The 24709-nt window shown below is 43.8% G+C and overlaps 1 protein-coding gene across 1 annotated transcript in view; it reads left to right on the top strand.

Moving 5' to 3' along the window:
- auts2a (activator of transcription and developmental regulator AUTS2 a) overlaps positions 1 to 24709 on the top strand; it is a 309944-nt gene that overhangs the window by 188544 nt on the left and 96691 nt on the right. The window contains exon 5 of the mRNA XM_084373812.1: positions 20370 to 20399. Coding sequence (XP_084229938.1) covers positions 20370 to 20399 — 30 coding nt within the window. The remainder of the gene's footprint in view (positions 1 to 20369; positions 20400 to 24709) is intronic.

Raw genomic sequence — 24709 nt, 5'->3', positions numbered from 1 at the left:
TCTGTCAATTCATAGGCTCCACCCATGCTTCTGCCTCCAAGCTGTGACTGGATAGATAATTGTTTAATATTTTGTCATCAATGATGTATCTTCTGTCGTTATCTCCGACGTGTTACTAATATATTTTCTGCTCACAGTACAACCCGTACATCAAATCTTATATGCAATTTATGTTAAACGTATCGAACAGTCCAAATTAATTCAGAGTTTTGCTCATGATTAAAGTAAGAGGAGCCAGAGGTTGTACTGTTATTCCAATTTTTTGTATCTCACTCAAGGACCACTGATTTGGATTTATAGAGGTTGTCAGTGCTGTGTAACATAGGACCTCCCACTCCATAATTTACCTAGTGAGTGAAGCAAATCTACCAGCCACTTTTTTTATAAGCATTTGGCTAATGGGTGGTGCTAATTTTGAGCCCTGATGTAAAGAAAGAAAGTTATGTTTCTTAAAGAGAAGTCACTCAGTAATCCAAACCTTGTCCACCTTTTGGGGTAAACAAATGGATGGCAACCATACACATATGCTCCTCACCCTCATGGAGAGGGTGTAAGCATGACTGTATACCATAGTAGCTGTTATACACATGCCTGTGTACGTACTTTTGAGGACACTATATTCTCTATCTGTGTGTATGTGTGGAAATGTTAAGTTGGTCCTGAAAGGGTTAACAGGCAGAGAAAGACTTTGCTTGCTCTCGATGTCGCGATTCATCTCAGAGGCTGAATATTTCATGTGGTAATTAAAATTTGTAGGTCATGTCTCCTATGACACCTATTTCTATTGATATAGGGGGAGAGCAGTGGTGCCTCTCTTTAATGCGCCTCCTTCACCCAGCTGAGATTTAAAGGATGAAGGGTGACATTTTCCCCCGTTTTGTAAATTAATGCAATTGATCTGCCTAACAAGAACAAAGTTAGGTTTCCAAATACTGCATGATAAAGAGATTAAGCCTTTAAATGGCTTTCTAAAGGCAATCTTTATTGCAAGCCCTAAAGTCAGGGCATTGAACTTTCAATTAGAATTTCTAATGGGCTATTGACTGGAATGTATTAAATGTTGCTACACAGCTATATAGATCCTGAGAGGGGATTTTTCTCGATCCAGGGTACATGACCCCAGAATCCCTCAGAGTGAGATGCACAAACATCCACTACAGTCACCTGATGTGTGTGGTGATTGAGTTGAGCATGTGTTTTCTCTCTGTAAGTTCACATGGTTCTCATTGTAATTGTTAGATGTGAAGGTGTTTACTTTAAACAGCATTACATTCGCCCACCTTTGTAATCTATGGTAATTTCAGCAAAGCCTTTTGATCCTTCTATCCTTTTATTTGTGGTCAGGATTTTTTTTTTTAACTCCATGTCAGCATAGCTCATTCTTTTTCTTGGCTAAGCTTTGATGTTGCTCCAAGACCTTTTGTTAGTCTTAATTTCCGAGGTTCTTCATATCCAGGCGCATGAGCTGTTTCTAATTTTCTGTGATTGATCTCAGGGCCTAAATCTGATTTAATTGCTTCTAATGCCATATTAACTGTTGTCAAAATATTTTTACTTGTCATCCTAATTCAGCTTTCTACTCCCAGAACAGCATGGTCAAGGAACGCTACATCTGTTTTCCATTGTCTCTGCATCCCGCTCCTCTCTGCCTCTCACTTTTTCCATCTCGTAGTCATAATGTTCTCTGTCTTTGTTATTCCCAGCCTCCCTTTCTTTCTGTTACGCACACATTGTAGCTGCAGGTGATTATAAGCTTTGAGAAAGCTGCATCAGGATACAATTTGTCAGGGCCTAACAGCCCATTCTGTTCTGAGGGGGTTAACATTCTGTTTGTGTTACAGTGCATTCAAACTCTAATTAAAACAACATTACATTCCCCATCTGCCAATCTCCCATAATCTTCTTTAATTGCTGTAATTAAACTATATTTACATGTGCAAAATACTTGTAATTTAGCAAATTGCACTCTACACTCTGCACATTTAATCAGTGGCGCTGCGGTGGAATGGAGTGATTTCAGTGTTTTGATTTCAGCGGTGGGCTGGTTCTGACGGGGTAAGTGGACCTCTGCCTGAGGTCTCACAGAGGTTAGGAAAACAAGCCATCAGAGAAGTATTGTCATTGGGCTCTGATTGCAGCTCGTGCTGCTAATTATAAGCCTGAGCTCCATTGTGAAGCCAGGCAGAGCTTAGGTACGTGTGTGTTTGTGGGAGTTTGTATGTACAGTATGCGCGTTCAAACAAGCTTCCGTGGCCCAGTGTACTGCATTCGTAGCTCACTGCTGCTTGCCTCGTGATTGACATCAACCATCCCCTTTCATTTATTCAAAATGCAAAGTGAATTTGCTGAGGTGTATTTGCCTACCAAACAGAGAGAACTGAGATGAGGCGGTAAATACCTGGGAATTAAACCTGCAGCTGGCTAGGCAACTGCTGCTGTAATGAAAACGTCAAGGACTGGCTCTGGCTGAAGAGGAACAGCATGCTTGCTTTCAGATTAATGGTATTAGATAGGGATTAATCTGGAAGAGGGAATTTGTCAAGCTGTAGCTTTATATTAGCATCACTAATAAGCTAGCTTTATAACGCCCCACATGATGACACCATATTTCAAAGACTTCCTTGTGGTTTATTCAGTCATCACCACTAAACACTGAGGCCGCAAGCTGTCACTCGGACTAGCTGATGCTCATCCTCTGTGTTTGTAGTCAGCCCTACAGTAAGTACAGTCATTAGAAAAGTCTCAGTTCAGGTTTGCAGCCTTGTCAGTCAGGTCAGTGTGGCAGTAGTTTCTGGAAGGGGTCCCTGGTTTTTTGTCTTGACAGTTGCTGAGCAGTTAGCATTAGCCATGTCCTCTTGGCCTAATTACTTTCCTGTGTGCCTGGATGAGAAAAGCCCCAATCAAGCCAGATGGAACCAGATGTAACAGCTCAGCAGTTTAAAGTCAGGGGTCCTGCCCTGGACGACCTCCCTCTCCCACCTTCAGGCGCTGTCAGGTGGAGGTAGGTGGAGGCAGACCTGGCATGAGAGAACTGCGGCTGAGGTAATTGGCGTGCTTTTTGCAAGAGTTTCCCCATCCTGCTTCAGCTGCTTATTAACTTCATGCCAGCAGTATGCACATCATTAGGACATACCACAGAGGAAAGTGGGAGAACTGAAGGGATATTTTGCAGAAGGGAACTATCCCAAACACCGTGCTTAGATTCATTGCTCTCTTGATACCGAGGAAAACTCCTCTCTGGGTAGTCTCCGTAATAGACGTTTCCACTGTTCTTTAACGGAGGTTTTTATTACTCGTCCTATTACTGATGATGGTTTCATCTGCCGGGTTTAAATATAAAAGGCGTCTGTGGTTCTCTGAGTTAGAGAAGATGTTTTAAAGGAGAGTAGAAGTAGCCGGCGGGTAGTGCAGTGCAAATGATGTTATAAGATGGACACAGCCCCAAATCCTCATTAGCTGACATGTAGTTCCTCTTAATTAGTTTCCATTCACTGTAATTAGCATGGATGAGGCTAATCATCTGATGTGAAAGCAATCTAACGCTTGGGATACAGCGTCCTTGGCCTCACTTTCATGTCAGGTTCACAGACGTTTTATCTTCAGGTGCTCTTCCTGTTGTGTAAGCTTTTTGTGGAAAAAAGGCAGTATTTGTAAGTTTTTGCTTGTTGAAGGTGATGTTGTATGTCTCTAACAAAACAGTTGGCTGTAAAGGAAATGACATTCTTACATTAAAGGCTACTAATAATTTAGCATTAAAGGAACAGTGTGTAGGATTTCGTGGCATCTAGCGGTAAGGTTGCAGATTGCAACCAACTGAATGCCCCTCATCCCACCATTCTCTTCATTGGTTGCAACAAATGTAAAAGGCCATCACTAGAGTCATTCACTAGGCAATGCAACTTGGCGGACTTTGTGGAGGACCTGCTCCTTCTGTAAATATAAAAGGCTCATTCTAAGGTAACAAAAACACAACGATTCTTAGTTTCAGCTGATTATACACTGATGCAAACATACATTGAATATTGCAGAATATACAGACTGTTCCATTTCTGCCAATAGATCCCCCTAAATCCTACAGACTGCACCACAGCAATGTGTATCTCTGTAACAGGATTTGAATGGATGTCAATCTATTTTTGATAGACTCATATTTTGACATTTTCGAGGCCTCACATGAATAAGAGAAGAAAAAGTAGATACAGCGTTGACAGTGCTGTGATGTCTGAGGCTGTTGTCCCAGATCAAAACAAACGTGTGTTGTGCAACACAATGCAGCAGGACCACAAGTAGAACAAAAGAAAGTGATTGAGGATCGCATTGTTGGAAGCACCTTCTGTAACAGAATGATTGATACTCTCTCTCTGCCTTTCAAGCCCTTGAGAGAGATATTCCTCCCACTTATGTTGCGTCTGCTGCCAATCATCCTTTGTCTTCCAGTGGTTACTGAGCTCCAAGCTCTCAGCTCTTCCATTTTTCCTCGACGTGTCTTTCTTTGAAAAGTGCACGTGACTTTCTTATTTATACAAACTCTTCCACAACAGAATCCAGGATCATACAGTTGACTGTTAGACTGGGTGGGGTCACACAGGATATGAGCTTTTTATTTGATTTTCTGCCCTGTGGATTTAAGTCTTCTGCTATCTGTGTCTTTATTGATACCAAATCCCACGAGTGATCTCCTCAGATCTTAAATGTGTATCCACTCACCGCAAAATGTCCTTGCACCTAATCTTTTGGCCGCAGACGAAAGGATTTGAGTACCGGCCAATCCAGGATAGTAAAGTCTGATTTTCTCAGAGTGCCGAGGGCACGTTCTCCCTCACTTGGCCCCTGTGAGCTGTAGATTCTACCCCGATCTAAAGCAGAATCCTGTTTATCTCCTCCACTCCATCTTATTATGACAGTGATTATTTAAGACTGAGGAGGTCTGGATGGGCCCATAGTAAATTAGATGTGTATAGACCAAACAGTATCGTATTTCTGGCATTTGAACATCTTTCTGTCATCCTCTCATTTCTCTGTCTCTTATTATTTCTTTCCTAATATGCTTTTGCTTTCCTGCAGGCTGGGTCTTTTTTTGTGAGATGGAGTGTTTGGCATGAACTTTTGCCATATGCCTGTAGATTTGCCAAAAAATATTCAGAGCAGCTCTTTTCTTGCGCCAAGTATTTGGCCATCTGCTTAAGTCTTTAACCAGCAGCATCCAGGGACTTCATCAAGCTTGAACTGTGAAGTCAAATGGTTTTCTTCAGCTCCCAAATCAAGCTAGGCACTGCTGTGCAGATTTACTGCACTGGCAATTCCAAGCAATCACACATATATTTTATTATGCAGTACATAGTCGCATTTATGGGATTTGCACTTAATGACAGCCAGGTTTTCCCAGAGCTGTTTTTATGTGGTTAAAATTACATTATAGTAAAATTAGACAAAGCAGTCTCGTTCAAATCCTTCTAAATCACTTTTAAAAATAACATTTAGCAGGCAGGAAATCTATTTTAGTTAGTTTGATGGTAAGTGTTAAGTATCTGCAAATGAGGGTGCAGACAAATAGCTGAAACAGCTGCAATAGTCTTTTCCCAGAGATGTCTTTACTGGCACTGCCTCTGCCTCTTGAGTTTACACGGGCCACACTGCCACTTGCAGACTGAGGATTTTAAAGCAGGAAGAGCGTGCTGCTCGTCAAACCGGCAGAGAAGAGGAGATAGCTTTTCTAAGGGGGTGGGGTTCATTATGCAGCGCACAGGACACCATTATTAGCCCCATTACACACGCTGACAGCCGCACATTCATTCTCCTATACCTGCTTTTTAAAGCCACCCATAAATAATGAGGGCTGCAGCTAGCCGCGTCTTGGAGGAAGGGAAAAAGGTCATTATAGACCGGGCCTCCATTTGTCAAAATTATTTCATAATCTCAGGTCACAGGGAGGGTTTTTGCTTTAGTTAATTGTTGATCGGACCACTGAACATAAATTTCCATTAGCAATCAATTTGTTACTCTGCAGATTCTGACCCTATCTGCTCTTTGTGACCATCAACAACAGATGTAGAGTAGGCACACACTGCAATAGTGACAGTGACAAAGGCTGCTTGGTGCATTTGTTGACAAATGAGATGTGATATAAAATGAAATATTGACAGTAGTCATCAGCTTAAGAAATCCTCCTTCTACACCTTGTTATAATCATATAGAACATCCCATATAGATTTTTACATTGAAGGTCTTCAGACTGAAGCTACCTCAGTGTGGATTTGCTGCTGGTCCATTGTGATGTAGAGGTCACAGTGCCATCCTGGTTAAATGTGCTCTGACTGGTAATCGGTGGTGCTGTGCAGTATAATTACCCTGGCTTTTATCACAATGACCTCTCTGACAAACTTCCCTGGTGGAAGGAGACACCTGAGAGCTTCCACACTTCCTATCTGCCCTTGTTTTATCGAAAAGGCCCCGCCTGAATGCATAATAGAGCCCCTGTTCTCCCAACAGACGGATAATGGAGGGTGGAGTGGTCCTCTTTGGCAGACTACTGCCTCTTCCCTGCACTAGAGAAACCAATACCAGGCCTATCGGCTGATATATGACACTAATACACAGGCTGACTGGGGCCCTAAACAGAAAAGAGGGATTGTTCCAACTTTCGACTGGCTGTAGGATCCATGACTCACAGGTACCGCACTGTCTGGCCCCTGAGACCGCTCTAATTGCTTTACATCTGTACAAAGGTTTCTTGTAATCGGGCCTTCTGCCTCCATTTGTCTTCCTTTCAGTCTCCTAGTGAAGGCCTTAATTGGTCTTAGTGGGGCTTTTTTTCCAGTTAGCTCCCGGCCCTGAGCTGGTAGAAGACGTTACCTCGGGGGGGCAGTGGGGTTTGCTGGCTGCTAGTGGTTGGGGAGGTTGCCGAAGAGAGGAAGTCAATACTTCTTTTACCTTTAACACTTTAATTAATGCTCTCCTGACAAGCAGTTTTTTTTCCCCGTTGCTTCACATGAGGGGGTTGAGCTCCTGGGATCCACACAAGAATCAAGACTTGTACAGCTTTGTGAGAAAACCTCCCATGCAGTCTCCCGTGGCCAATCGACATTTACTGAGAATCCAGTTCCTTTTTCTTTGATTGTTAGTGCACATTTTTCTGCCAGTGTCTCTGTGACTGAGAGCTCTTCTACTTTCTGCGTGTCTGTGTTTTGCCTGTAAGTCTCTCCAGATGCTGTCAGTCACATGTCAGACTAGTGAGGACGAGTCACAGCACCGATATTGCAAAATAATTTATTTTCCAAATATTACTTCAGATGCAGTGAGAGGACATGTTAGCATTTGCTGGGTTGTCCTCAGTGCAAACATTCTTGAACATGTAATTGTCTTTCAATTTTTGCATGAAAATCTTATTTTTCTTTTCTTTCTTTCTGTTTCGTCAAAGACAAGCATAAGATAAAATACTAGAATAAATCTGAATGAGTTGTAAACACACCACAATGACTCAAATTATAGTAAACCAGGACTTTGTAATGAAAGCGCGCTTACTCTAATTTTAAACTTAGGAGCACTAAAATAACAGGGTGGTGGTGCCTGCCATTCCAAAAAACAAAAGCATTGCCTCACTGCTGTGAGTGAATTATCAGAGTGCATACTGAATATGTTTGGGGCAAGTCACCGAGCTCCAACTGTCTGTATTTGTTTTCATTAAACTACTCAAGAGTGTTTACTTGTAGTGGAGTGTTGCTGTAAGCTGAGGCAGATTCCCAGAGTGTAATGTGACCTACCTCAGTGTATCTAACTAGACCCTGTTCACACTTGTCTTTGCCCAGAGATAACATCTCATGTACACTGCTCCACAAACCACATCTTCAATTTAAGATAACATGACATGTTCCTGGCTTTGTTGCTGCATTTTCCTTCTAACACTAGTGTATATAAGATCATTTCCTACATGTTCACTGATTTTGTTGCATTAACCCTTTTTTTTAAATAGAAATATACATTTGTAACTTTAAATGGATATATCTATGTTATCTACCAAAACACATTTTTTGGCAACAGATAGATAATATTTCTGCTGCTGATTCCACCGGAGGACACACACAGTCAGCTGCAGTAATTGGATCCCAGAATTTTTTGCTAATATGTTTTCCTCATTTTAGTGGTTAAAGGACGGAACAAGCTCATGTTAGGAGTGTGGAGCAGGGGCTCTGTGTTGTGAGCTCTCCTCTGCTAGGTTCTGCTCGGCTGTGCTCCCTGCATTTCCTGCTGACTGACTGATATGGAGCTCTGCTGCCAGGGCTTAAATAGCAGCTGTAAGCGTCCAGCTGCTCCCTGCCACGCTCCACTTCTCCCCAGATGGCTCCGAGACGTTCCAGCAGCCCTCCGGAGGAGCGCTCATGAGGAAAGTGTTATGGAGTGGCTCTCTGAAACACCAGGGAGCATCCCTCGCCGCACCACAGCCACCCTCCTCCTTCTCCAACCCTCGGGCCGAACGCCCAAATCAGGGGAGGGCTGCTTGTGCAGCCTTGGTTTGCCAACTTACCAACGGGAGGCAGCACAGATGGTGGTGTCCGCAGCGCAGGCCAGCATGCAGCAGGGCCTGAGGGGGGGTCCTGGAGAGAGCACATGCCATGCCTGGCCTGGGATGCCACTGATATCCCCCAGGAGGAGCTCTCACTGGCCCTCAGCAGATGACCAGCAGAAGTCTGGCAAGCTCTGCTCCGCTCAGAGATGGTGTGGTGAAATGTTTTTCTTTACCCACATGGGCGTCTTTGATAAGTGGGTTGTTTCAGAGCTATGCCAACCCAAGAGAGAATGTGCTGGGCAAAAACGAGCGCATTCAAAGTCATTGTCATTTTTCCTTGAACACTCAGTGTTAATATATTATGCCAGCTGTAGAGCTCCAGGGCAGCGGTCTCTTACCTTGGCTGAGTGTAAAAGTGATGAATGGTCCATCAACTTCACACCACTGAAGCGAACCACAGGGTTCACTTCAACCATGACATTGCCCACAGAGATAATATCATGTTTAACATATCCTGCACTCCTGAAAATATACTTTGTTTAAATGTACCATGAGTAGATTGTGACCACTAGTGTTGCTGTCGAGCTGTGAACGCAATCCTGCAATACGGACAACAGTGACAGTTGATCAAATTAAAAAAGGTTTCATTCAGATTTCATTTTCAGTTTGGTAATGATTTCAATGTGTTTTACAGCCTTAAGGAAACACACAATCATCATCATGAGTCTACTAAATTCTCAGCTGAAATGTCCTCTTGCTTGTAAAACAGCAGGAGGGTGATGGTTGTGACCTGTAGCAAAAAGCATTAAAAGACATCTCTGTGAATGTGTAAACCTGCTGCTCTTGTCAGCAGAAGATCCCATTTTGAGCATGTGCCTCTCTTTTTCTCAGAACCACTTCCCCATTCTCCTTTTTTTTAACCTTGTTTCTCCCTCCCTCACTATCTCTTTACTCCCTGTGGCCGGAGAGAAGGGGAGTATGCTTCAGGGATGGATGCAGGACTGCTATTGCTCCCAGTGGGGGGGCGGGGGTCCTTGCTCTGCTGACCTCACTGTTATCCTTGTCATGACAGGAAGCATACATCATAGTGGGGCCTCTAATGTGAAACACATTCCGCCACAACTTGATCAAAGTCAGGCTGCCTGGACAACAAAGTGCCCTGTAATGCCATATTTTGACCATATAATTGGAGAGTAATTACGGCTGACAAAACACTCCAGCCATTTTCTCTCCTTCTCTCCCTCCCTCTCTCTCTCTCTCTCCCTCTCTCTCTCTCCTTCACTGCGTCTTTGGGCTGTAAGAAAGCCCAGAGAGGGCTTGTCATAAACTATGTGGGATATTGTGTGCTGAGTTGGCTTGAAAGCTCTTGAGTGGAGCCGAGGGTAGGTCAGTTTTTATTGGAGCGCGATCGCTTATTCAGAGACACTATAACAACACACAAGGGTAGCAGTAACCAGTGGCCTAGAAAAACACCGGTGCACCACATGACAGCTGACCCTCACTCACTGACAAGACACCAGTCTCCCAAAAAAGCTGTGCTCTTACTTTCTGGATTTCAGATGGTGGAGTCTTTTCTCTCGTGTCTGATAACACAGTCTTAAATTGTTGCAGTGAGCTGAGTTCTCCTTTCGTCAAGCTCCACAACGACCTAACCAGTAATTCACTAAGCGTAGATGTTGGAGGAGCTGACCCTGAAATCTCAGCTACAGAACCCAGTTTTCAAAAAGATGAGAACCTTGGCAAAGAATACTGTGTAGTCAGATATTTTTGCCAGTGCTGGAAGTATAGTACAGACGTTGAAAATCATTTCCACTAAAGAATAGAAGAAGCACCTTTAACCCAGTCAAAGATGTGAATTCGATGCAGATGTTGGCATTTTGTTGTGTTCTGGTTGTCCCAGAATGCTGGGCAAACATTTTTATCCATGGGCAGTCTTTCATTCTGAAGTCCACCCCCCTGCTGGGCCAGTCAATATGAGCACAGAGCCTTGGGGCCTGAGCTCTGTGGTATTCTGCTGTACAGAAATCAAACAGAAAACACATGAAACACTGCAAAACATTACAGTTTGACGAAAGTCTGGAAACTCTGTTAGAGCACAGCTCCAACATCATAGTTCCACATCACCGCTCACAGTTTGACCTCATGTTTGCATACTGCTAATGGTTTCAAGGAGCAAAACAAGCCATCACAAGTTGAAACCCTCAACACCACAGTCCTTTTATCTGACTAATCTCTGGCCAACTTGGCTATCCAGCAGCTATCCTTCAGTTGAGCATGAGTTAGCCACAATTCTGTCTGTCATACTGTGATAATGTGGTATGATCCAGCCTGTTGACAGGCTGTTTAGTACTTAAAAGTGACAGTGAAAACCTTGAGTTATTTACATTAAGTAGAATTGAAGAGCCTTAAAAAACATCAGCACTTTTTGACTTTATTTTAAATTTTCTCAACAAAAGATGTGCAGATTTGGAATGTGTTCTGAGCTAACAACCTCAGTCCTCTCATGTCTGGCTTCAGTCCACCTGCCTGTTTGTCGGGAGGTTAAATCAGGCTTTGAGGGACAGAAGAGGGCTGGACTAGTTCAAACTGTGACTGTACTGCTGGTATTGTGGGAGGTGGTGGATGTCAGATGTCTGGTCTGTGGCTTTCAGCCTGCAATCGTGCTCCACCACTTAGCATGCTAATTAATCCCAACCAAAGGGCTGCGTCAGTCACCCCACGCTCCACCAGGGACGCTCCCACTGGGCTCATCCTGCTTTAATTGAGCACGTTTTTCAGAAGCCCGCTGTCCCTGGGATTACATTAGATCCCTCTAATTCACCCAGCCTGCCACCGGCGTGGGCAAAGTGAACGAGAGAGGGAGGGAGTGAGATGAGACATAGAGCTGGGAAATGTATAAATAAACCAAACAAACAAACAAAAAAAAAACCCAGACTGAGTGTTTATTAACACCCCTGGGATGAAAAAGGAGGTGAGTGCAGGAAATCATTAGCGCAGGAGAGTCAAACTAGGCTCGTTTGATCTCGCTGATGGAGGAGCAAATGTAATTTAGCGCGCTGCGAGTAATTTGTTTTAGCAGTTAGCATGGGTTCCTTTTAATTTCATTTTGCCTGGCATCAGTCTTTCAAATTAAATATTTTTATTTTGTACAAAGCGGATCTTTGTGAGCCTCGAGGCTCAAAGACCAGCCCTCAACAACAACTAATGTTTATTCATCTTTGCTTGTTTGCATGTGCGGTAGACAGAATCTTGACAGGAGTGTGCGGTGTCGGCTCTTATTTGAGTACTTTCTGTATAATGAGGCAACTCAGATGTACACTGCGACAGCTAGCAAATCATAGCAGGAGAATAACAAAGTGTTTTTGTCACCGCAGCTCTAATTATTTGGAAGACGGTGCTGAAGCGGCTGCATCTGTTTTGGTGTCTCACCTTATGTCCTCATTCTACTGAAAGCTGTTGACTGCGCAGTCTGTTTATGAAATATAGACACAATTTTCAAACCCAGGTAACGAAACAGTTCCCAACTAATAACTTCCAGCATTTACAAAGACTATAACAGTAAGCAACCTGTCAGAGGACATCAGAAATGTAAAACCGGCTGCCTGTCACATATTAGCTCATATAATTGATTTACAGATATGATTCTCATGTTTAATTCAGTGGGGATCAGTGAGGTATCGGCCCTGCATCGGTGAGACGTGGCGTAGTGTAAGAGCAAAGGGAGGAAGTTTATCTCTGCCTGTCAGGGTGTTGCTACTTAATTGCTGCTCCCACCCATGACACAGAGGAGGCCTTCCCCTGCATCAGGGCCAGCTAGTCTCAGCTCAGATGAGTAGGGAAGAGAGAGGAGAGTCTTATCAGGAGGAGATGCCTGGGACACTGTTGCTCTGAAGCACCTTATCTGGCCCGTGTTCACATCGTGTGGAGCCTGAGCCCCCGCTCTTGCTGGCAGTGGGGTTGTGCAGCTGGTAACAGAGAAGAGGCAGAGGCACTGACAGGGTTGATCGTTGCGACGATGAGCTGGAAACACGGGCAGCCATTTTGGATGCGTGGGAAGAGTTTACGCATACTGAAATTCTGATATATGCAGAGTTAAATGCCTTTTATTTTGAAGACATATCGGTTCTAGCTACTGATGATGCAGAGTGGTAAATCATAGTCTGCTACTGTATGTGGAACACAGTATTTATCGGTAAACAGCAGAGAATTCTTGTGTAAGTGAAGTGCGATCTTCAGGTATGTCCGCATTTCAAACTTTTCCGAAGCGATTCATTCGTAGCTGCCATTGCAGACTGATAAACAACATGTGCTCTAATGTGAGGGAACTCTGTGTATCTCAGCTGTGTCCCTGGCAGAGCCTGCAGGGGTTGTTAGCATTGACAGCGCCGGTCTTTATGCATGAGACTTCCAGGCAGATTGTTGGCAGAGTCGGGCAGTTTCTCTCAGACGGGCGTCAGCTGGCTGCAAGCCTCACAGCCTTCTTCTCCTCCTCCTCCTCCACCTTGCTCTCCTTCCCATCATGGCAGACCCAGAGAAAGAGCTTTATGGAGCCCTATAATGATACGTGGCGAATGAGCAGCACTGGGGTGATTGTTAACGGCGGCAGCTGCGCAGATAGCCTGGATGATGGAAAATCAGTGGGACCTCATTTTGGTTTGCCAGTATGAATATTAATGGCTCGTTTCCAGGCCATGGCTAATGATGAGGAAAATTCCCTAATAAAAACTTGATGTGATGGGCAACGACCCGCGGGGTCACTGGAGACAGTCAAAGTTAATAGTGTGCCATCAGGTGTGAGGAGTTAAGTGATTAGAGGCACAGAACCTAATCCTGATGTTTTTCTCCCCCCTCAGCTATGAGTCAGTGTGGAGAGAGGGAGGGAGGGCTGCAAGTGGGAGGTGAGGGGAGCAGATGAGCTTTATATCTCTTGACAACAGTGGGTTGCTGCCTGTTGTTAAGCATACATCTCTGTGCATGCAAGCCATGAATGTTACAAGGAATACTAGAGGTGGCAGATGGAGATTATTTTGCACAGTATTACTCCATTATGAATAATATTAGCGCATTTCACAAGGGATGGGCGCCTTTTAAGTGCTGGTAGAATACAATATAAAAGATGATTTCAGCACAGATTTAAAAACAATCCTTTTTGATATCTAACTTTGAGGAATATATGACTTGTTTTTCTTATAAACCCCTTTTATCATTTAACAAGAGACGGCAATCTTGTCCAAAGTCGAAAGGAATTGATGTTACTTGTAAACTGAAGAAAATAAGAATTAAAAGGAATTAGAAAACAAGACTATGAATCTCAGAGTCAGTGCCAGGTTGTTGTATTTGACAGTTTTCAGAGCTTGTGCTACAGTCACTTTTCAGTTGATACCAAAGAGTATTGAGGTTCAACACCCAGTTAGCATCTCAGGGTGAGAACAGGGCAAATCTTCTAGTTCAGCGAGCTCCATCTAGTCATCTGCAGGAACTCCCCCATCATAGCACTTGCCCACTTCCTCTTGTTCAGACATCCAGATTGTTCTTACGACACGCAGTAAATTCTACTTCTTCACGAACATGCCACAAATAGTCTCATATTGAATGTTTATCTGTGTGGCCAGATTGCTGTAATGAAGATGCCAAATGACATCATTGTTAATGTCTAGCATGTGGGGTACTAAAAATACACACCAAGTGGACTTATCTCAGGGGAGTCACCATAACAATGCAATTTGATGTATGTAATTATCTCAGAATCCTTTTATTAATCTCTGATTAATCCAGCATCTGCTTTGCGCCTCAGTCGCCTGTTGGCTTACGGAAACAGAATACAGAGTTGGGGTGAGGCAAGGTGTGTGTTTGTGGGTGTTTGTGTTTGTGCCCACACTGCAGCTGTGTCTTATATCTTCTCGTTTCTATCAGATAACCAGTGAATGCCTCCCACCCCCAGGCGCCTGTAGCTTGGAGAAAAACGTTGCGATGAGTCTAGAAGGAGAGACACTGAACTTGCTGCTTGTGTAACAAATAGATTTTTAAGAAAGCAAAGTGCTGCACCTCTCTGTTCCCTCCTTCCTCCCCTGGTCCTTGTCAGGTGTGTGCGTGTGTATCGGGTGGGTGGATGGAACTGATCAACAGAGAGGTTTACCCTGCGGCAACATCTGTTTCTGCCAAGCATCACCTCAGTAGCACTCTGCCACATCTCCTGTTGAGTTAAATGTCCTACCTTCCTCCACAGAACATACACATACACCACTTGTATTCCTTCTGAACTTATCGTTTCATCCCAGGCATCCAAAAGAGTGTGTATGTGTATCTGTATTTCAGGCATTGCTTCATGTCACTTCTCACATTTCAGCATGGAGACCCAACTTTTACAATGTAAATCATTAGAGATTGAAGCAATATGGAATGATTAATAAAAGGTTTAAAAAAAATCTCTCAGATATTCTGTCAGTAAGTTTGGGCACAGTCCACTGAAACAAAATCCAAAAAGAATGTACTCCAGAGATTTTAAACCAAAGGTCATGGACCATAAAGTTTTTATTATTATTTCTTATTATTTTATGGAAGGCTTAATTTCTCTCCCCCATCATCCTTCCTTGAGCCCCACTGTCCCACTGACTGGAATCCAGCATTTGCGGTCAAATTGAATATCTTCTGGATAAAGTTTTACATTTGAAGGGAAATTGCATTCAGATGTTGGCCTGCTGCATTTGGCCAGTGCTGCACATGTGGATCAGACCTAGTTATATTAGTCCAGACAGAAGTCTGGTCCTCCCTGACGAGACATTCTTGGCTGCTGAGAGAGGCGTTCGCCTTATGTGACTATATAGACTGTCTCAAACACTCAAGCTGTGCTGTTTTCTTTCCCTCGTGATTTTTTTGAGGTCCTCTCTTTCCTACCATACTTTCATATGACAGCTCGACATCAAGCAGATGCTGTGGAAATTAAATGTTCGATGTCATCGCAGCAGAACCCTGCTTATTTTAATGATCTGTCCTAGTCAGGCATGTCATGTCAAATTTCCTTCCACTCGCTGAACTTTTAGGTGTATTTACTAAACTGTCTTTTATGGATACCTTTTCATGGTATGTATCTGATAGACTTATTTCTATATAATAAATAATCCCAGAGTTTATGTGAGGCTCAGTCATTATGAGTGTGAATCAGTCTTTTGTATAGAGAAAGGGGGGCTTTAAACAGAAGGTCTGTCCATGGCAGATCATCATTAATATCACAAGTCACAGCAGGTGACAGAGCTGCATGTAGCCAGTTGTGAGCTTAGCTGTAATGACGGTATTTCTGGACCACATCTGCATCCTCAGTCAGCACAGTGTATTGACCATACTCATATTGCCAACCTTAAGATTATTCCTGCTTTTCCTGATGAAACCAACTCAGTTTCCTTTTTCAAATTTCCGTGTTATAAGAAACTAATTTGTGAGCGTATTGTGACGGGGCCTGCTGCTCCAGCTTTGTGTGCCAAAGCAGGTGCTGTGTAGCAAACCCTGAGCTCATCAGTCTCCTCCTGCCCAGCTCTATTTGTTGTTCCTCAATTCACAGTGGCGGGACTGGCAGACTGTGTAATGTGTGGGTGAGAAAGAGAGAGGGATATGGGAGGTGTGAGTGGGGGATTTGAGAATAAGCATGGCACAGATCCCCATTTCGCCATACTGGTCTTCCTCTATTCCCCATGAATAATGTGGCACAGCCCCTACCCAGCGGTAGGCCAGGCATGCCGCCATATCAAGCTGTGGTGGAGAGCGAGGCGTCCAGCTTGGCGTGTCTGGGCTCAGTGACATTCTAGCCCTACAAACCCCCCACCCCCCCAACCCCATCCCCAACCTGCAGAGAGGAGCACTGGGCTCCAAGATGGCAATCAAGGCTTGATTTGCCAACACATTTCCAATGATTAAAATGTAATTAGCACAAGCGAGCACCTCCTCCCCAGCTAATTTCCACGCACGCTGTGACAGGCAGGCGGTCGGCGGCACCCAGGCCCCAGCAGCAGATGGAGGAGGATGCAGCGGAAGGGGAGAAAACCATTTTGCCATGTGACTGTTTGCATCAGAAAACCATCAGGACACGCAGCTATATCAGGAAGGAGCTGTTAGGAGGAGGGAGTGAGGAGCCCTTGACGACAGCACATCAAATTGGCACTGTCAGAGCTGACCCTGGCAATGGCTGCCATCCTTCATGCTGTCCTTCCAGCTCCCAGGCATGCAGGCAGGTTGGCTCCTTCCCCGGGCTTTAACCCCTTCAGCCATCCTGCAGGACAACCTGGCTCAGGCTGATAAACAGACACCGTCCTCAGTGCAACGGGCCGCTTTAATGAAGCCCATATCAACCATAATTAATTCTAAGGTCGTGGATAGCAACCAGCATAACCTGAGGCTAATGTCACTCATGGGGGCGACAACATGCATCCTTCACAGTTCCAGACTTAAGAAGATGCCGTTTAAGAAAATATTAGAATGGAGACAACTTGTAACACTGGAGGATTTGAAATTATAGTAAGCCTGTTAAACACATTCTGTTTGCCTTTAGAAATATCGTTTACGCATGTCATTTTTTTCTTGATTGATTTAACATCTGTTAGCATTTGTCGACCAGTGGATTTCCAGAAGGTTATGTTGGAAAAAGGGAACATGGCATACTTGCCTTGCACGCATCCTCATGTGATGTGGTCACCTCTTTAGTACAGACATTTTTTTGTGGGTAGCTCTGGCAGGAGACTTTGGTGAGCCCTGCTGCTACGGACGATAGCATAGCTGCATCGTTTAGCATTCAGCCCATGGCTCCTTATGTTCCCCTTGTATTGGGCCAGCATTACTCTCAGCTGGAGAGGATTTAGGACAAGAATAATTTACTCCTTATTTCAGACCAGTATAAACAACAGGCTCGATGCTTGGACAGAGCACAGGGAAATTTGTAAGAGCACTCAGCCAAAAGAGAGGCCCGGGTGAGAGCAGAGGGGCAATCAGAAGTGCTCCGGATACAGGCCAACATCAACAGCTCTTAGAGCTGAAGCTAATGTTTGACATTCCTGTGTTACTTAAACTTAACACTCGAGTCTAGCTGTACAGTATAATGCTGGTCCTGTGTAAATAGCAGTGGGCCTGGGTAGAGTATCACTTTTCCTTGTCAGCCCCCTCCCAGAGCTAATGGTTTCCTTATTGTACATGACTGTTGCTTTAAATAAGACCCATTTCCTACCTCAGCCTGTCAGAGAACTAGCTCCACTGATCTCAATGGCACCATTGTTTTTGAGTTTTTCCTTTCTTCGCTGTAATATATTCATTTTTGTCAGTCATTTTAAACCTCTGACATATGTCTTTTCATTAGCCAAGGCCTCCAAGGATTTGGTGTAAAATGTTTTTGACATTACAGTTAACCATAGCTTTGGAGATTTATTCATACCCACCCGTCAGTAGCAATAACTGAATTTTTGAGCTCATGCTTACCTCCTAAAACAATTCCATACCTCAGTTATTAAAGATGAGGTCTACCAATCATTCTTGACGTTTCCAACTACCAAGTGCAAAGCCAAGAATTTCTCGCTTCCCGTCTCTGTTTCTAATGTAAGACTCGGTAAGTAGAAATACAAGGAGTGAGAAAATTTCCAGATATACAGGGATTCCTCTCCCCCGCCTCAGGTTGCTTTATGCATGAGGCAACGCATTAGTTCACTATGATCACTTATCACTGAGTGACAGCTCTGGCTTGTTTGTATGCGTGAGATGTGGTTTTTTTTTATCTTTTAGAGATATTATTATTTGTTACTTTTTGCTTCATACTTGAGCAGCGAGTTCGAGGGAGCTTTGCCGTCTGCACTGTAAGGACGATCAAATTGCCTGCCCTTGCCTGTCAGGCCTGATCTCAGGATTTTTTACTTTGCTCATTATAAAGGTATTTCCATTTTATTAAGTTTTCCCTTTTTTCCACCCTTTGTCGCTCTGGGAAATTTGCATACCTCTATTCCTAGGGAAAAAAAATAATGACAGCAATTTCTTTTCTTTTCTCTTCCCCACTAGCCGTGTGAGTGCTTCGTTTAGTGGCACCTGCGGAAGCGACAGGCGCAGGGATGAGAAGTGAAAGAGAGCAGTTGATTAAATCATCATCAAGTCGCAGCACAGAAAGTCAATTCTGCTTGCCGTCTACAATGATATCCTTTTATCTTAAAGTAATGAGCTATGGCACTTTTGCATCGGGTAATACGATGAGTTCCATTAGCATGTTCCATTTGCTTCACAAGCAAGGGCAAGTCATTCCAGCCGGCTTCTATCTTGGCAATCAAAGCAATTGGCTGCACAGCCAGGGAACAGGGGGAAGGAGGGAAAGCAAAAAAAAGGGAACATGAGAAAGAAAGGCGAGTAATGTTTTTTTATGGATCACAACACAGTGGAAAAACTAAAATGATGTCCATTATTTGAACCCCTTGCATGCCTGTGTTCCCGGGTGTGAATTGTGTGCAGGCAGAGAAGCAGCTAATGAGTGCTTGGTTACTTTATTGTTGTCACATTCTGAGAGGCCTAAATGCATGGAGGCAGTTGAGATGGTTAATACTGCTCATCAGATCTTGTCTGCTGCTGCATTAGTCAGTCCTGTGTGGGAGGCCGACACGCCTATTATTCACAAGCGAGAATAGAGGTGCATAAATGCGCGCAGTGTGCAGCTTTTTGTTTAACACGGACATTCACGTGTAATCAGAATCCTCACTCGTCTACATTAGCCTTATTTATTCTTCCAGTTGACAGTCTATAGGGTGACAGGCTCTCTGCACACTGTATTAAAACGGGGGGGTGAAATGTTGTGGGTGGTGGAGAAACAGAGTGAGAGAGAAATGGAGAGCAGGGAAACGTCTGAGGAGTGTTTGCCCAGTGCGTTTATTGCCTCTGCATAATTTATGAGCTGCTGGAGCTGACCATCATGGCAGTGTGCCGCGGGCGGCCCCTGGGGCCGTGTGGGACAGGCCTGTAAATTGGATGCTATGCTCCTGCTGAGCTCGCAAGGCCCCTTTTTACCGTCCAGCCTCAAAAACAGACCAGCTACGAGCCCAGCCAGCTACCTTTGAGCTCTGCAGGGCCCCAGATCAGCAAAAAAACAAGAGATGGAAGCAAAAAAAAGGGAGAGAAAGAAAAAAAACGACAGGCTTTTCTGTCGCTCACTCCCTGGGCTGTCAATCATTTCACCCCCTTCCTTCACTCCCTCCCTACTTTAATCGACACCCACCAACCCCTCCCCGCCTACACACACACGCACTGTGCCAACCCCTGCCCATATTCCCCCCCAGTGCCTTCTTCATTACCGACTCCAGTGCTTCTCTGCACCTCAGCCATATGCACAACGTTGAGGGCCGCCAGTCACCCAGCATCACACTAATTAGTTGATAAAGAATTAAGTGGACCTTGAAATTGAAATTGGAAAGAAAAAATGAAATCTAACCACTTTTTCCTCCCTCCATTACAAAGTTCCCTTCCTCTTCTTGTCATTTCTCCTTCCCAGCCTCAAGCAGGAACAGACATCATGGAATTATAATTCTAGTGGCGGTTAGCGTTTTGAGATTCCAGCTCCGTCTGAGTTTCACATACATTTCAGTGTTAACAAGGGCACGGCTGCATACCGGAAATTTGCTTTGTTTCACATTCCGGTGCTTGTGTCGGCTAATGAAGTGATCTGATGATATTCAGACACTGAATATGAGTATATGATAAGTTTGTCGTTAAAAAGCCACTAAGATATGCCATTTACAAATGTAAATTAAATCATGTCTCTCACAGGTGTAAAAAACTGAATACAGACCAAGTTATAACACAAGGATGTGACATATTACTCCTCATTTTCAGCTTGGCCTTTCTTCTTTTTTCTTTACAGTGTGACACCGAGAGTGACCAAGATGACAAGGTAAGCTGTGATTTTTTCATATACTATTAAATGTGCTTGGGTCATTTCAGGCATCCTTCATCAAATGTTAGAGTATCTTAAAGGCTGAGAATTAAATGTAATTAGAATTAAACGTCCTGTTAATAACTATGGAAAAGCCTTAATTAGCTGCACATTAATTATAAATGACTTAATGATGTGCAAAATCTAAATCGAACTGTTCTGGGTTTTTAGGATTTAGATGACATTTAAATGAGACTGCTGTGTCAGCCAGGGTTGAGGGTGTTGACTTTTGCTTAAAGTCTAACATTAACTACAGTATTCAGCACAGTGGCTGTGTCTGTGTGTCCCGTGCTATATCTGCCCATGTATTTAACTTCCTATCCATCTATTTGCCTATTTATTTGTCTTTTGTTGAGATACCCTGCTAATTAAAAGTAACACAATCACCTTTATTAGGTGTACGTTGCTTATTTCTGTTCATATAATCTCAATCAGCACCTCCTACTGTCAAGATCTGCAGCCTCTTCCTGTGATGTAACACTGTCATATGTTTGATAAGAAGTTCACGGTTTATAAGAGTGTAGGCATGCAAACACTAGAAGTCAATACAAAATAATTAACAAACTCAAAAAGCTAAAGAGAGCTGAAGAAGAAAAGCAAAAGCAAATACAGATGATGGGTCGGGGAGTCTTATGTCGTATGCTACAATATTTTCATTTTCAGCTGTGTCTTGAAGATGTGAGTGACTTGAAGTCAAATGTGTAGAATTTAGTGGCATCTAGCAGTGAGGTTGTGGATTGCAACCAACTGAATACCCCTCGCTTCACTCTCCCCTACGGTGGCCACTAACATGAAAGGCCCTCAATTGAGCCACTGTTAAGTTTGTCCGTTCTGGGCTACTGTAGAAAAATGGCAGACTGTGGAAGAGGGCCTACCCCCTCTGTAGATTTTGAAGGCTTGTTCTCAGGAAAACACATTTCTTTGTGTCAGGTGATTACACACTAATGAAAACATAATTATGAATATTATGTTCCATTTTTGCTGTTAAGTTCCCCTAAATCCCACACACTGGACCTTTAACCCCATTTTTTAGGCCACTCTAACAAAGCTACTAAACCTTTCCTGTTGGCAAGATCAAATTATCAAACTCAGTAGCAATGCAAAATAAAAATAGAAGCATGAAGCATCATTGGCCTCAATGGCTGCCACATTTTGGTCAAAGCAGAGCTTTAACAAGTACAAATCAAAGTGCTTGTAAGTATCTACAAGTTTGTTTTTATCCATCCATCGTTTTCAGAGCAGCTCCATCTGTAATGTCCAGGTATTCACAGTTTGAGCGTACCTCATAGATTCTACGAGCAGCCATATTATCCAACGACTTCTAAGTAGAGATCTAGATCCATTCCAATGATTTAGTAATACCATTTGCTTGTGGTGTTTAGACTGTGCAGCAAATTGAGTCATTACTCAGTGTTGTCGATTTAAATTGCTCCTGTCTCTGTGGCAATTCCTTTTTGTTTCAGGAAGAGAGAGAGAGCACGGTAAGCTGTAATCCCCCCAGTGACTGTATTAATTCACCCTGGCTCACGTTACGCTCCTGATGAACAGCACCAACTACACCTTCCTGTCATTGATTAATTGTGTGTTAAAGTAACAGAGGAGTGAATTAGTAAATAGCGGACCCCTATGACAGGGGTTGACTCATGTGTTCCTCCTCAATGTGAGGGAGTAATTGGAGCTCCCACTCAACACTTTTACCCCATCCTCAGTCCACGTCACCTCTGCCACTATCTGCTCCTGCCAGGCACCAGGCACACTGTGCCCACTGCCACTGTTGTCATTTGCATTCTGTGGGCGACGCAGTCTACTTTACAACACCACAGCAGAGAAGGACGCGGGAGAGCAGAGTCGTTTTAATGGGTCAAATGTATTCAGATGAGGACAAACGTGGCTTATTTAGTTTCCCTTCAAAAGCAGGAAATGGAAAAAGTGTTCCCAGGAGAAATCACGTTCTGCCTGGTGTAGAAGGCCTCTGCCGTGTCGGCGGGAGCTGCCAGACTCTGATAAGAGACAGCTATTCGCATCTCAGAGTATGTGTGCTCACAATCCTGTTCACGTGTTTGTGTGTGAGTGTGTGTCTGCATGTGTTGGAAACTGTCAGAGCATTTGCTCATTATAAAGTGACCTGTAGGATGGGCCCTCTCCAACATGACATGTTAATGGCATAGTGGGAGACAGGTAGGAGGCAGGCTCACTGCAGTCACTCGTCACACAAAGCTGGTGTTATTAGCCCTATATGCGTTATCATTAGCTTCTATGCTTAGGCCCCTATTACCAGCAGGCTCCCTTTCTCTCTGTGAGAATCAAGCAGTCCAGTCAGAGCTCAGACAATGAGAAGGAAATCGTGAATGCTTCTGCTTTAAAGATCTACGCCATGTGTAAAAAACGTGGCTGAAATACTTATGTGTATGTGTGGTTATTATTTGATATTTCACATAGTTGATTGTGCATCTCATGTCACATGTCTAGTTCCTTATCTACACAAAAACCCACAGAAACTGAACTAATGCATTTGTGCCTCACTATTCACAGCTCACTTCAATCTTATTATGTGGCAAGTGTAAAATGGGATGATTTGCCTTCCTTTCATCCTATACTGTAAAGTGGGATTCATGTGGTCTCTAAATTGGCAGTGGAATGCAAGAAAAACGCCTGCTGAGGGGCCAAAATCCTCCTCTCAAAGCTTTTTCTGGCGAGGATGTCCTCGTCTGTCTGTCTCTATCATGTGGCTTGGCCCATCTTCCACTCCTGAAACACAGTCCGTCAGCAGAATGTGCTCTTGCACTCATCCTCTCCACATTCTCTCCTTTTGGTGGATCCGGGCAGGATCAGGTGGTCATTTTTATTAGGTCTAGGCAGGACTGGCCTGCTCATTTGGAGCAGCTTGTTCCCAGTTACGATGCTCCGCTTTACTGGCAGGAGAGCGCACTGAAAAGAGCTCCATCGCCTCAGGTGTCTTTCATGTGCATCCGCCAAAGCACCAATAACATTGCTTGTTTCATGGTGTAGTTAACACCAACAGGTTTTCCACCATCTGAGACCATTTAGGAGGGCTTTGAAACATCCCCCTAGCCTCAACATGTGTAGGATCCGGAGCTGTAAAACCTCTCTAAATCCTGAGTGTAAATGTAACCCACATTAGCAATATACTTGCACCCGGCCTTTTTAATTATACTTTATCATTATAAACATGTAAAAACAAATGTATGCAGGGAAACATTCACTCAACATAATCTTTTTTGATTGAACTGCGGCAAATTTCTGCACCATTTCTTAGCAGTCTTTGTAATATTGTCAAGAGCGCTCAGGCACTCACTCTGTCTGGACTTGCTAATGCTTAAGTGATTTTTTGCTAGTAAGTGGCACATTGAAACTGCCAGTCAAACATTTTAGTATGAATATCTGCTAGTGCTCAAGTGCTTTTTCCAGCTTAACTGTTCATCAGTCGTTACTTAGGCCTTTTGTGAAGACAATGACTCCATGCTTTAATCTGCAGAACTTTATCACTCTGTAGAGTTTTTATTTCTCTTTCCCTCGCCTCTGGGCTTTTTTTATATAGGCCACACCTTTCCTAAGTGTTATTTACTCGCTCTATCAGCAGCCACAAGCTGTAAATGCCATTTTGAAAATGCTTTGTGTCTTATTAATGGCCATGCAACGGAGTGCTGTAATTTGCTGTGCTTTGCTCTTATTGGAGGCGAGGGATCTAAGTGGGTGCTTTAGAGCAGCCGAGAGAACCTGTTTGTCCTTGACATAAAATAAAGATCTGAACTGGTAATATATTTGCTGTTTCTCTTCCTTTATTGTTTTGCTGTGTTTGCCCTCAGGCAATTACAGCAGAAGAGTCGAGTTTCTCAATCACTCTGCAGCACTGTACATAAAACCATTTTATATCCTCCTCCTCCCCCCCAAACCCTCCCTCTTTCCACCGCAGTGGGAAGGATGAGTAATAAAAAGGAGAGAGCAACTTGTCAGCGTTAAAAGATTATGTGTTTTGCCCCCTCCAAAGGAAGAGAGTAGTGTTTACAGGCTTGAGTGGGTGCTCGCTAGGCCGAGGCTGAGGCTGATTGCACTAGAGTACCCTGTCAGCCAGTGATTTGTCATGTACTTTATCATCCTTGTCACTCTGCAGAGCGTTGTCATAGGTATCGTTCCCGCCTGCCCCCTCCCCCCTCTGTGCTTTGTACCCAGTCAGTGTAGGAAATTTGTATTTACTTTGGGGGAGTGTAATTTGTTCCTCATGGATAATATGACCCTTAGCGGAGCCG

Source organism: Pagrus pagrus (assembly GCF_965226575.1).
Source record: "Pagrus pagrus genome assembly, chromosome: 14".
In the NCBI taxonomy this organism is placed as follows: domain Eukaryota; kingdom Metazoa; phylum Chordata; class Actinopteri; order Spariformes; family Sparidae; genus Pagrus; species Pagrus pagrus.
This window is presented reverse-complemented; position numbering and strand designations above follow the sequence as displayed.